At 43.1% G+C, this 14,251-nt stretch overlaps 1 protein-coding gene across 1 annotated transcript in view; it reads left to right on the forward strand.

The window, feature by feature from the left end:
* timm44 (translocase of inner mitochondrial membrane 44 homolog (yeast)) overlaps positions 1 to 14,251 on the forward strand; it is a 59,679-nt gene that overhangs the window by 24,471 nt on the left and 20,957 nt on the right. The window contains exons 6-9 of the mRNA XM_067968684.1: positions 3,165 to 3,304; positions 5,345 to 5,430; positions 5,552 to 5,644; positions 11,878 to 12,002. Of these exons, the coding sequence (XP_067824785.1) occupies positions 3,165 to 3,304; positions 5,345 to 5,430; positions 5,552 to 5,644; positions 11,878 to 12,002 (444 nt within the window). The remainder of the gene's footprint in view (positions 1 to 3,164; positions 3,305 to 5,344; positions 5,431 to 5,551; positions 5,645 to 11,877; positions 12,003 to 14,251) is intronic.

The raw sequence follows: 14,251 nt of genomic DNA on the forward strand, positions 1-14,251 counted from the left end.
ATTTTGCCACAATCTGGCAGCTTTCGTGGTTTCCTAGCGCTGCAGTTGGAAGCAATGTTCTGCAAATCCAGTGAGAGTGACAGTAATGTACACAACTCCTGTTGGTACAAAAACAAATTTGTGCTGCCACACCTTCAGAAATCACAGAAAAGATGTTGAAACAAATAACTCGGGATAAAGTTCGAAGGAAGCCACAGTGCTGGGACAGTGACAACCACTGAGAATCAGCCCCATTAGCTGAGTTGGCCGAAGGTGGAGGTCTCTGGTCACGGCACTTGTGGATAACTTATTGACAACACCGTTAGGAGGCAATGAGTGATGGTGTCACTCTCTCCTAGTTTGCCGCACCCCCCCCCCACCCCCTTTCGGGTTGGGCATTAAGTCACAGGGGCAGAAACCAGGGGGCAGGTCAGCTTTTGTCCTGGGGATGGCAAAAGAACAAAGAATAGAAATCCGGTCCGGTGATTACATTTATTTCAATAACATTTTAAAAATCCTTATGGTGGAACAGCTTTAAAACTATTTAGTAAAATATTAATGCAGAATGACAATCTGGCAGTTTTTCTCCCAGCAATGAAACAAATGCAATTTTAAAGAAGAAAAATGCCTTATGAATATGTAGATTTTATGTAAATGAGGTGAATTTTTATTCACTTGTGCACATTTCTTCAAGTCAATAAGTTTCACAGAATTAAACACTGATGCTGTCTGGTGTCTCCTGGGGAATAGTGCCAGTGAATAAAGACACCATCTGGTGAGGAAGCTAAATAACTAAAAAGAGACATCACACACTGTAAGATATTCAGGCAGAATTGTTTTTTAACACTTTGCTCCATACCCTGAAGGAACCCGAAAACAAATAGATTTCAATAATGAAACACCTTTTTGAAAAGCCATAATAGAGTTTTGAATAATTTACAAGTGAGACATAGTGAGTTGGAGCAGCTGTTAATGATCCAGTTCTAACTTATTAAAGTTCAATGAGAACAGGCAGGATGAAGTGTAATGTGTTACAGAGATCACTGACTGCCAATTTCATATAATTTATTTAAAAATCAAACAGGTGGATTTGCGAGCAAGAAATAATGCAACGTCCATCGATATTCTAACCTAAGTTCCTTGTCTGGAACAACAACAATGATTTAAAACACTCCAATAACCTACATTATATTTACACCTCAGTGCTGAAATGTCTAGTTACTAATCAGTAAATAATAGTACAGAAAACCTGTAGTAGAGCATCACATACTGCTTCATTTGTTTCCAGAGAGTGTTTAGTGCTGGTGTTCAGAAGTGGACTTCCACACTTCCCTACCGAATAAGATGCAATAGGCTAAAAGAAAGCTCTTAGTAGGCCCTTTGACTCCATAACACAGCTATTCCAGGCTTGTGTGGGTGGGCAAGGCCAAGGTGCATTGAGTGGCCTCAGTGGGCAAGGCCAATTTTCTCTCAATGCAGCTTACCCAGGAGTACCCTGTTGTTATGTCATCAAGCCTGCAAAAAAAAAGGTTATTGCTCAAGATAAAGAATCACTGGATTGGGGGTAATATTCTGGCATGGGTGGAGGATTGGTTATCTAACAGGAAGCAGAGAGTTGGGATAAATGGTTCAATCTCGGACTGGCAACCAGTAGCCGGTGGTGTTCCGCAGGGGTCGGTGCTGGGCCCCCAACTCTTTACAATCTATATTAACGATTTGGAGGAGGGGACCGAGTGTAACGTATCAAAGTTTGCAGATGATACAAAGATGGGAGGGAAAGTGGAGAGTGAGGAGGACATAAAAAACCTACAGGGGGATATAGACAGGCTGGGTGAGTGGGCGGAGATTTGGCAGATGCAATACAATATTGGAAAATGTGAGGTTATGCACTTTGGCAGGAAAAATCAGAGAGCAAGTTATTATCTTAAAGGCGAGAAACTGGAAAGTACTGCAGTACAAAGGGATCTGGGGGTCCTAGTGCAAGAAAATCAAAAAGTTAGTATGCAGGTGCAGCAGGTGATCAAGAAGGCCAACGGAATGTTGGCTTTTATTGCTAGGGGGATAGAATATAAAAACAGGGAGGTATTGCTGCAGTTATATAAGGTATTGGTGAGACCATACCTGGAATACTGCATACAGTTTTGGTGTCCATACTTAAGAAAAGACATACTTGCTCTCGAGGCAGTACAAAGAAGGTTCACTCGGTTAATCCCGGGGATGAGGGGGTGGACATATGAGGAGAGGTTGAGTAGATTGGGACTCTACTCATTGGAGTTCAGAAGAATGAGAGGCGATCTTATTGAGACATATAAGATTGTGAAGGGGCTTGATCGAGTGGATGCGGTAAGGATGTTCCCAAGGATGGGTGAAACTAGAACTAGGGGGCATAATCTTAGAATAAGGGGCTGCTCTTTCAAAACTGAGATGAGGAGAAACTTCTTCACTCAGAGGGTAGTAGGTCTGTGGAATTTGCTGCCCCAGGAAGCTGTGGAAGCTACATCATTAAATAAATTTAAAACAGAAATCAACAGTTTCCTAGAAGTAAAGGGAATTAGGGGTTACGGGGAGCGGGCAGGAAACTGGACATGAATTTAAATTTGAGGTTAGGATCAGATCAGCCATGATCTTATCGAATGGCGGAGCAGGCTCGAGGGGCCGATTGGCCTACTCCTGCTCCTATTTCTTATGTTGAATCCTGGAAGCACCCAGACCAGATAAAACTTCCATTCTCTGGTTGCTTTTTGAGTGCAAATAAAGAGCACAGTCATCTACTTCATACAGCTTTATTTTCCATAATATTCATATTTGGTACCATTAATTCAGATAAAATGTTCCAAAGCCAGATTACTTGGACACCATTCCAGCTGATGCCGTGTTCGATTATGTTGCTACTTTCACATGAGGAAGCCTCCGAAAGCTTGTGAATTTAAAATAAAATTGCTGGACTATAACTTGGTGTTGTAAAATTGTTTACAATTGTCAACCCCAGTGCATCACTGGCATCTCCACATCATGACGATAATATTGTAGGAGGGAGCGATAATAAGACTATAGGAGGGAGCGATAATAAAAGGGGCTGATACAACGTAGAAGGTAGTGACAGTAAAAGTAGAATTGTTGACTTCTATTTGTTCAGCCGTGACCCTATCACACTAATGTCAGCTTTTCTTCTTTGCTTTCTTCAGAGTGTTGAATCTGTTAAGAAGGAACTAGATGAGAGTGTTCTCGGACAGAGTGGGACCTACCGGTCACCGTCATTGCTGAGGAAAAGAAGCGACTTTTCAAAAGATAAAGCGATGGAGGAAAAAATATTTGAACCAAATGAGTATGTGATACTTGGGTATTTAGGCAGCCAGTTTTCCCCTCTTGTCTCCTGAAGGCACTGACTTTGGCTAGTGTACATATCTATGGAGGAAGTCAGAATGATCAAGTGTCAAAGGGCAGCAGAGAGGTCATGAGGATGAAGAGGAACAGTAAACAGCAGGATAAGGGGTCGGCCATCTAAGACTGAGATGAGGGGGAATTTCTTCACTCAGAGGGTTGTGAATCTTTGGAATTCTCTACCCAAGAAGGCTGTGGATGCTGAGTTGTTGAGTATATTCAAGGCTGAGATAGATAGATTTTTGGACTCCAGGGGAATCAAGGGATTTGGAAATTGGGCGGGAAAGTGGAGTTGAGGTAGAAGATCGGCCGTGATCTTATTGAATGGCAGAGCAGGCTCGAGGGGCCATATGGCCTACTCCTCCTAATTCTTATGTTCTTGTGTTCAAACGCTGATCAAAACAGTCTCTCTGCTGTAGGTGGACATCAGACAGCAGGGTCTCAAATAGGGAGTGGTGGGTAGGTAACGTAACAGTGAGGCAGCATTGTGTTTCAGAACTTTCCGGAAGAAAACATCTCTGCTAACAGAAAGTAGGTGCAGGGTAGCTGGACACACAAGTTATTGTAATCTCCTAGAGCTTGCTTGATTGGTGTCAGGGGTCAGAGTGGAATTCGATGTAGTAGCTTTGGTTGACATCTCAGTGCGCTAATCCTCAGCATAGAGTTGGGAAGGGGGGAGGCAGAGGCTAAACTTCTGGCTTCCTCTCTTGGGAGGTGGAGGTGGGGGTGGGGGGAAGAAGACACTCTGTCTCAGGTTTGAGTGTGGAAGAGTCAGAGGCAGAGGGGCCTCACTTTCTATAGTGCCAGTCAGTTTCGTGATGCTGACTTGTAAAGTGAAGTAAGCCCATATCAAAGAGTGAAGTTTACGTAATTTACTTTGATGTTATAAGGAGTGATTGCAAATAGGTAAATCTCGCTTTGAACATGATATTCTGTTCATTCATAGGGGGGTGCAAGGGAGTGATCGGGGTCTCTGAATCCAAGAGACTATCTAGTGCGGACCTGAAATTTGTATTGTATTATTATATGACGGCTGTTTTGAAGGATGTAGGGACAATGCTGGGCAATAATGGTAGATTGATGATGTCAGCAAGCAAAGGACTGAGGTGGTAAATTGGGGTGGTGTCAAAGGAGCAGGTAGTGGAAGTGGACAAGATCAGTTTGGTAAGGGCAGGGAGTAGATGGGGCAAAACTGGAATAAGAATGAGTGATGTTTCAGAAGAAGGAAGGAACAAGGGATTAAGGAGGAATCATCACCCCATGAGCCATAGCTAATGACGTGTGTCAGATTCAGTCAGGAAGGAAATAAAATGCTGGGAAAAGCGGGACTGTGTACTAAATTTGTGAAGAATTTGTTTTAAAATCAATTTTCTCCCTCATCCTCTTCTGAAGGTATTGACATGTACTGCGGTTCAGATCCACAGGTGCTTTCCTTCCTCCAAATGGCCATTTTTATATATGAGCCTAGACAGTGAGTGTTGGCAGGATTTTTCACTAGATGGGGACAGTATCACAACCAAAACGTCTCCTGTCCTCACCTGGCATTCACGTGTGCCCTTTGCAGCAGGAGTCCAGAAGAGCAGCGGAAGTATCCAATAATAGGTCTTATTGTGAAGCCCTCAGGTCATGCTCTAGTTTAACTAAATAACGAGCAGTAAAGCTGTAGCCCACATCATAGGAGATGCTTTCTGATTTTTTTTTTTACCCATCCTTCAGGCTGAGGCCACTTGTAGCTCTCCTGATGACACCCAGCTCAAATCAGCCAGTCAGCACAGACTGGGGATTGAACTGTGCATCTTCTGGGTCTGTACGGTTCAGTTCCACACTAACTTTTATTAACTAAATATTGGTTGAGCTCCTGATGAGGAATCTTAATTGCGAAGATTCGTTACTTAGAGGTTAAAATTAATTCATAACGTCAGTGATGTTAGCTTATATGTAGCAGTTAAGCGTGATATTTGAAATCCCAATTATTCTCTTACAGAGAAGCTATGGGGATGGTGCTGCATAAAGACTCAAAATGGTACCAGCAGTGGAAGGAATTCAAGGACAACAACATCGTCTTTAACAGTAAGGACTCATTCCCTTGAGGTTTTTCTATTCTCTGATGGTGTTGTATGGATTATCAGGCAGTCAGTTGCCTGTGTTTCACGGGGATGTAAATGCAATTTTCTCTCCTTTCCCTTTATAGGGTTCTTTGAAATGAAGATGAAATATGATGAAAGTGACAACACATTTATTAGGGCATCGAGAGCCGTAACGGACAAAGTGACTGATTTGCTAGGTAAGTGAAAATGTGGGAGCTCTCTGTTGTGGACGTGGGTGCTGAAGGAAATGCCTGATTAAATAAGAATTATTTAAATAAAGATTACCATCTGGGCTCAGCAAAGCAGATTGCACCAAACAAGCAGCAGCTTCCCTTAAAAATACCGGGATACAAGAGGAAATGAAATGGCTTGCAGTCTGCAGCCTTTGTTCTCTCCCTGCCCCCCAATATTAAACATCTTAATTGAATTTATAACAACAATTTGCATTTATAAAGCAGCTTTAATGTAGCATTTCATGGGAACGAAAATGGATGGGAGGTGGAGGGAGAAGAGTTATGGGATGTGACTGAAGAAATGGTCAAAAAGGTAAGTCTCAAGTAGGCTTTTGAAGGTGGTGAGAGAGGCAGAGAAGATTAGGGAGTGTGTTTTGAGTGTGGGTTCGACATCTGAAGGCTCTGGCACTGATGGTGGAGTGGGAAGAGGGGGATGCAAAGGAGGCCAGACTTAAAAGAGCAGAGGGCATGCACTGGCACACAGAACTGGAGGAGGTTGCAGAGAAGGGGAGGAGCGAGGCAGCAGAGGAAGTTGTAAACAAGGACAAGGGATTTTGAAGTTGATGTGTTACGGACATTGAGCCAACGAATATTGGGAAGACCAGTGATAAGGGAATAGGACTTAGTGAGGATAAGATGCAGGCAATGAATCTTTGGATGAGTTGTAGTTTATGCAGGATGGAATTCAGTTGGGTGGGGTGGAGACTTGGAGAAGTTGAGCCTAAAGGTGTGAAATGCATGTATGAGGGTTTGCAAGCTACTGTAACTTAACTGTTTATTTTAGAAAATAACATGTCCAAGACTATGTTATATGTTGCAGATGATGGATTTGAGACTGGGACCTATTGAGTGTGACTTGGGGCTAATTGACCAGAGTTATACTGCTGGCAATTGTGTTACACCCTATCTAGGAACAATAACGCACACAGCACAGGGCTCTTCTCAACTGAATCAAAATGCCCATAAAATTTTTTAATGTTAACAGAGCTTGTGCTAAAAAAGTGAAAAGTTTAAAAAGACAACACTTGGGAGCTATGTGCAGCTCACGTCACACCAGTTGTAGTTTATATAAATTGGTGAGAGTACTTTCTTAAGGTGGTCTTGCATTGTTTAAGTTCAATATGTCTGAATTAAACTACACCGTTGCATTGACACAGACTGTGTAGTGTGATTGGCTTGGAACAATTCTGAAGGCTGATGAAGTCTTAACCCAGAAGGATGAAGGTATGGGCGGTTCATACTGTCATTGGAACCCTGACATGGAACTCATCCCCAGCACACTTCATTGGTCTTTTTTGACACTTTCTACCATTTTGTTCATATAGTCCATTTGTTGACTTGTCTTTTTATGTATGTTGCTGATGGTTTCTGTATTACAGGAATAAGGTTATCAAGAAAATTGAATAAAAAAAGGATCTTTTTATTGAAGAGACGTGTGTTTCATCTGTCTACAGTTCCTGTCACTCATTCTGTGTTGCGGTTCATTGCTTGTCATTTGACTCTTTTTGCTCAGGTTCCCCCAGTTCGCTGTTCTCTCTCCCCCTCTGTTCCTTTAGAAAAGTGACCTCCTTCACTCATCATTCAACTCCAGCTACTCTTTTTGCTGATGATTCCACCCTTCATTAACTTCCTGCACATTGCATCCCCTCAGTGCTCACAACCGCCAATCATCTAGCGGTGCAGTGCTTGAATCGCTGCATCCTGATCTCCTCCGTGCCTTTCCATGGAATAATGGAAATTCTTCAGATCTTCAAAGATGTAGTTTCATCATGTCTTTTGCAACTCTAACCAACACCTCCCACCTCTTACCTTTGATGGCTCCACCCTTAATCCTTCATCTGTTGACGTACTTGGGCCTATGTCGTCTCTACCAAATGAAGCTCCCACATCTCCCCTGTTCTTTAGATTGCCTCCAAGAAGCTTGGTTTCTTCTTTTGTGCCAAACGGCTTTTAATTCTCTGTGCAGCCCAATTTGATTACTGCATCCAGCAACTCTTAAACCTTCTGGTCTGTACAGCTCAGCTACTCACTGACTCAACTCACTGCCAACCTGGTGAAGCTACAACACAGGACTACATGCATGCTAAACAGCGGAAGCAACATGCTATAGACAGCTAAGCGATTCCACAACCAACGGATCAGATCAAAGCTCTGCAGTCCTGCCGCATCCAGTCGTGAATTAAACAAATAACGGGAGGAGGAGGCTCTGTATACATCCCCAACCTCAATGATGGCAGAGTCCAGCACGTGAGTGCAAAAGACAAGGCTGAAGAGTTTGCAACCATCTTCAGGCAGAAGTGCCGTGTAGATGATCCATCTCGGCCTCCTCCCGATATCCCCACCATCACAGAAGCCAGTCTTCAGCCAATTCGATTCACTCCTCATGATACAACAAAGACTATGGGCCCCGACAACATCCTGGCTGTAGTGTTGAAGACTTGTGCTCCAGAACTAGCCGCGCCTCCAGCCAAACTGTTGCAGTACAGCTACAACACTGGCATCTACCCGACAATGTGGAAAATTGCCCAGGTATGTCCTGTCCACAAAAAGCAGGACAAATCCAATCTGGCCAATTATCGCCCCATCAGTCTACTCTCAATCATCAGCAAAGTGATGGAAGGTGTCATCGACAGTGTTATCAAGCGGCACTTACTCATCACTAACCTGCTCACCGATGCTTGGTTTGGGTTCCGCCAGGACCGCTCGGCTCCAGACCTCATTACAGCCTTGGTCCAAACATGGACAAAAAAGCTGAATTCCAGAGGTGAGAGTAACCGCCCTCGACATCAAGGCAGCATTTGACCGAGTGTGGCACCAAGGAGCCCCAGTAAAATTGAAGTCAATGGGAATCGGGGGAAAACTCTTCCAGTGGCTGGAATCATACCTAGCACAAAGGAAGATAGTAGTGGTTGTTGGAGGTCAATCATCTCAGCCCCAGGACATTGCTGCAGGAGTTCCTCAGGGCAGTGTCCTAGGCCCAACCATCTTCAGCTGCTTCATCAATGACTTCCCTCCATCATAAGGTCAGAAATGGGGATGTTCGCTGATGATTGCACAGTGTTCAGTTCCATTCGCAACCCCTAAGATAATGAAGCAGTCCGCGCCCACATGCAGGAAGACCTGGACAACATCCAGGCTTGGGCTGATAAGTGGCAAGTAACATTTGCTCCAGACAAGTGCCAGGCAATGACCATCTCCAACAAGAGAGAGTCTAACCACCTCCCCTTGACATTCAACAGCATTACCATCGCCGCATCCCCCATCATCAACATCCTGGGGGTCACCATTGACCAGAAACTTAACTGGACCAGCCATATTAATACTGTGGCTACGAAAGCAGGTCAGAGGCTGGGTATTCTGTGGCAAGTGACTCACCTCCTGACTCTCCAAAGCCTTTCCACCATCTACAAGGCACAAGTCAGGAGTGTGATGGAATACTCTCCACTTGCCTGGATGAGTGCAGCTTCAACAACACTCAAGAAGCTCGGCACCATCCAGGACAAAGCAGCCCGCTTGATTGGCACCCCATCCACCACCCTAAACATTCACTCCCTCCACCACCGGCGCACAGTGGCTGCAGTGTGTACCATCCATAGGATGCACTGCAGCAACTCACCAAGGCTTCTTCGACAGTACCTCCCAACCTGCGACCTCTACCACCTAGAAGGACAAGGGCAGCAGGCACGTGGGAACAACACCACCAGCACGTTCCCCTCCAAGTCATACACCATCCCAACTTGGAAATATATCGCTTTCCTTCATCGTCGCTGGGTCAAAATCCTGGAACTCCCTTCCTAACAGCACTGTGGGAGAACCTTCACCACACGGACAGCAGCGGTTCAAGAAAGTGGCTCACCACCACCTTCTCAAGGGCAATTAGTGATGGGCAATACATGCTGGCCTTGCCTGCGACGCCCACATCCAATGAATGAATCAAAAAAAATCATCAGGAAAGCCTACATTTTCATTTTTAGTTGCTTGTAGCTTGTAAACAGTTCCTAAAATGATCATCTATGGCTACCAGATTGTTCTTTTGTTCCATCTTCTTCACCTTTAATCTCTTTTTACAAAATCACGTTTAATGTTTTAGCACCTTGTATAACATTCTCTGTTGAATTCCACTTGCCAGTGAATTACTTCTTTCATAATCCCTTTGGATAATTTCCAGCTCCCTTTTGCAATTAACCAACCTACATAATTTTGTATTATCAGCAAATCTGCCTCTGATCTTTTAATCAGAGTTGTTAATAAAGAATGGGAAAGTAAGCAGTGAGAAATGATTCCCCAAGGAACTCAATGAGCCAGCGCTGCCCAGTGCAAGCTACATAAAATCAAAGGGAGAGAGAAGTGTACTGACAGGATGTTTAAATTCATTTTGCCATTCAGATGCTGAAGAGAGCTATATTCAGTGTAGTATGTAATAATGAGCTTTTAAAAATATTCTGTGCAGTGAAAGCCACAAGTTGCTCCGATCGGTTGTGGAAAACAGGGTCGAGAGCACAGGTTCACACAGGACGGGGAGCAAAATCACTCTGAGCAGTTGGGGCCCCTTTTACTCAGCTCCCTGGGTCCATCAAAGCCGTGGAAGCATGTTGCCTGCCCAGCTGCCCCCATCAACATGGTGCATGGAGACTTAAATTGGAAGAATTGCATTTTAATTAAAACAAAGTTGAATATTTTTTCCCTATTAAAAATGAAGGATATTGAATGCAGTTTGCTATAGCGAACTTTCAGTGTGCTGTGTGATAGGGTGTCAGAAATACAAAATTTGTGCTTTATTCCTTCAAATAAAATAACACTTTAAACAATAAAATCTAAACTATTTTTGCACAACATTCTAGACTGTTTTTGATTAAAACTGATTTCTGATTAGGGGCTCTTCAGTGTCTCTGAGTTTATTTAGAGTTGCTGAGGTAAACAGACCAGGAGGTTTCCCGGGTTTGATCCGCGGTGCATTAGCTGATCTCGATCATAGTGGCTGCCTGGATGCTACAGTTGGCCTCAACATCCGCAAGATAGGGAAGAAAACATCAGCCAAGGTTCACACTTCTGATCACTGTCCAGCGACCTCTCCTGGAAAGTGTGTGCGGGCGTCAGGACTCAACTGAGCTCCCCCTCCCACAGCTGAGTGGCCTGCAGTTCACACGTGAAGAATGGCTACTTGGGTGAGCTGCCAGTGGACTGCTTGCTGTCTGTCAAACTGTACCCCAGCGATAGTGTCTTCAGGAGAGAAGTTTGGGGGTGGGGGAACGGAGGGATAATTTGACTCGATATGTTAAATAATCAAACCAATCAAAAATTTTTAAAAGTCTCACTGGTTTACCTTCACAGCAGCACACTCACTGTCTTCAGCTGGAGAATCCCTTTTTCGGTTGTACTTCTGCTTCATAAGGAGGCAGCCTACAAATTTATTCATAACTTTCAGTCAAATATTTTACCTGCACCTGCATTTCCAAGATTTTCCTTTTCTCTTCTCCGTGCCCCTTTTGCAGACTTTATAAGACCTGTCCCTGGTGTGCCATCCTATTTGTGTGTTTTTTTACCCACTAGCTTTAAAGTGATGTTGTCTCAACCTGCCCACTTTCCATTGAAACCCACTAGTGTTTATTATAGTGATTAATCTGCTGGCAGGCTTGGTTCAGTAATTAATGCTGCTTCATTTAATCCTGTAGTGACTTCCAAAAGAGAATTTCTTTTTTTAAAAAAACAGAGGAGGTGACAAAAACAGAAACTCCCAAGAAGACTAAGCTGAATGAAGAAACAAAGGCTTTAATTTTAAGTGGAAGGTACTCTAGTACTCTGGGGGCAGGGGGTCCTGAATCTGTGATACATCCCCAACTCCATGGCATTGTTCATTAGTTCTCTGTCACTGAGAGTCACCAAAACGGCTTTAATTTTTGTGCACAACATATCCTTCCAGACTGACTTCTAGATATATCCCCAGTAGGGGAAGGCTGTTTCCAAATAAAAGGCTGGGAGTTGCAATGGGATTATTTTTCTAACCGTTTTGAATCGCAGTCTTGAACTGAAACCAAAGCTTTTTAACATTTTGCTTTTTGCTCTGAACCACGTTGAGCTCTTGAAAGGCTGCGGCCTGGCTGTTTCTGTTCATTTGCTGGAAGTATTTAGAAATCATTGTCTTGTTTTTGATCAAATAAACCCTGAGCTGATTTTGTGTTTGTACTTTTGTTTCCCAGGAGGGCTGTTTTCTAAGACTGAAATGTCAGAGGTGCTGACGGAGATTCTGAAGGTCGACCCCGGCTTTGATAAAGACACATTTTTAAAGCAGTGTGAGAGAGACATCATTCCCAATGTTCTAGAGGTACCTGGAGACACTTCAATTTTTGGGGGGCGGGGGGAGGAATCTAGAGAAAATGTAATTTGTTATAAAAGATCAGTAAATTGAATTGTAAAAGTATATTTAACATCCCTCACAAATTTATTGGTTTAAAAGTGTATTTTACCAAATATTTTTCATTCATTTTTTGTTTTTGATTCTTTAACTTTCCTTTAAATTGTTATAGCACCAGAGGTTAAGGGTATATCACTCCTCCGGTGGCTCTGTAGGTAAGTACAACACCGGGTGAGCCATATGGACTAAGGAGGTCCTAGGTTCGATTCCATTTCTGTGCTGAGTTAGCTGATCTCAGCCAGGGATTTGGTTTCAGCTCCCCTAGATTAGAGGGGAAAAAAATCAGCCAGTTTCCTGCTCCTGACCTGTATTCAATAACTGCTGCTGGAAAGTACATGTATTTGAAGACAGGGTCAGGCTCAGCAACGATGGCCCATACTCCAGTGTCCAGGCTCACACATGAAGAATGGTCACTTGAAACTGTATCTAACCATGACTTAAGGGAGGAAGGAAATATTTTTATATTGTGTGTGTAGATGATTTGGGAGGTATGGGCAGTGCACTCAGAGTTTTTGTCTAGCTTCAACTGGCATTCCCACTCAAACTTTCCTTGGAGTGGTGTAAATTTGCCAGTCTTGTCCGGGATGCCCCAGAGTGCATCCTGCTGGTTCAGTCAAGGAATAGTATTGATGCTGAGGGAGATGGCAAGAGGACTTGTTGGGAAGTGTTGGGGAAGCATGGTAAGAATCAGGAGCAGATGTTGAAGGTAAAGAATTAAATTGATGAAATAGTTTTCAGCATCCTCTGTACCATTCTACAAAATAAATCAAAAGTGAACATCTCTTGTTTGTAAGTAATATTCAACAATAGGAGCAGCAAGTGCAGTTCGTTCAATACAAGGCAGAGGACTGGAGATTTTATCTTAATTTTATGTTCATGGGTAACCTGTCTGGTAGTTTCTACCTTTAGGCTGAATGGCTGATATTTTTTGGTGGTGCTCTTTTTGATCCTGTACGGGGTCATGTGATCTCAAGACTATATGGTCTTCTCCAAGTCGGAGCATTGCAGAGGGCACTCATCCTGTATTACTATGACAATGCATATACAGAATAATGGTCGGTCACTAACATTGCAGATGTTATGTCCTCCACTGCATGGAATGTTCCAGCACAGAAATAGGCGAATTAGCCTACGAAACCTGTGCTAATGTTTTTCTTCTCATGAGGCACCTAGTCTCCTATTTGTTCCCCATGTTATCTAATTCCCTTTTAAAAGAATTTATGGACTCTGCTTTAACAACAGTTTGTGGCACAGAATTCCACATTCCAACCACCATCTAAACTCTGCTTCAATTCTTTTTGTGATTATCTCAAATTTGTGCCCTCTCATTGCCACCTCGTTGATTCGTGCAACCAGTCTATTTTTATTATCATAACCCTTCGTAATTTTGAAGACCTCTATCAGGTCGCCCCTTAACCTTCTCTGCCTTAGTGCAAAAAACCATAACGTCTTAAGTCTCTTCATAATTGTAAACCCACCCTTGATAAGGTGCTGATGAATCTACACTGTACCTTTTCTACTGCTTTTATACCCTTCCTATAATGGGGTGCCCAAAACTATACATCATACTCCAACTGCAGCTTAATTGAGGGTCTTATACAAGTTCAACATTACCTTGTTGCTTTTGTATTTTATGCCTCTGGATTCAAAACCAAAGTGTCTAGTTGCCCTTTCATGATCTTACCCACTTGCGCTACCACCTTTTATGACCTGTGTATCTGTACACCGAGGTGCCTCTGTTCTTCTACACCAATTAAAATTCTACCATTTGAGGTGTATTTCTTCTCCCTGTTTCAAAATTCTCTGCATTGAACTGCATCTGCCGCACATCTGCCCATCCTGCTAGACTATCTGTGTCCTCTTGCAATCTTTCACAATGGTAATCATAATCTGCCATAGTCCGTCAATTTGGTGTCAGCAGCAAGTTTCAATATTTTCCCTTTAATTCCTAGATCCAGATGATTTATTTATGTAGTAAATAAGAGCAGGTCCCATGGAACACTCACCTCATTCTTCCAGTCCAGGAAATTTCCTTTTACCTCTACCCTTTGTTTTCTGTTCTCTAACCATCTCTCTATCCATGTAGCCACATTCTACTTAATTCCATGTGATATTCTCTTTGCCAATAATCTCTTACATGGTACAGTATGAAATGTTTT

The sequence above is a fragment of the Heptranchias perlo genome, chromosome 29 (assembly GCF_035084215.1).
Source record: "Heptranchias perlo isolate sHepPer1 chromosome 29, sHepPer1.hap1, whole genome shotgun sequence".
NCBI classification, from domain to species: domain Eukaryota; kingdom Metazoa; phylum Chordata; class Chondrichthyes; order Hexanchiformes; family Hexanchidae; genus Heptranchias; species Heptranchias perlo.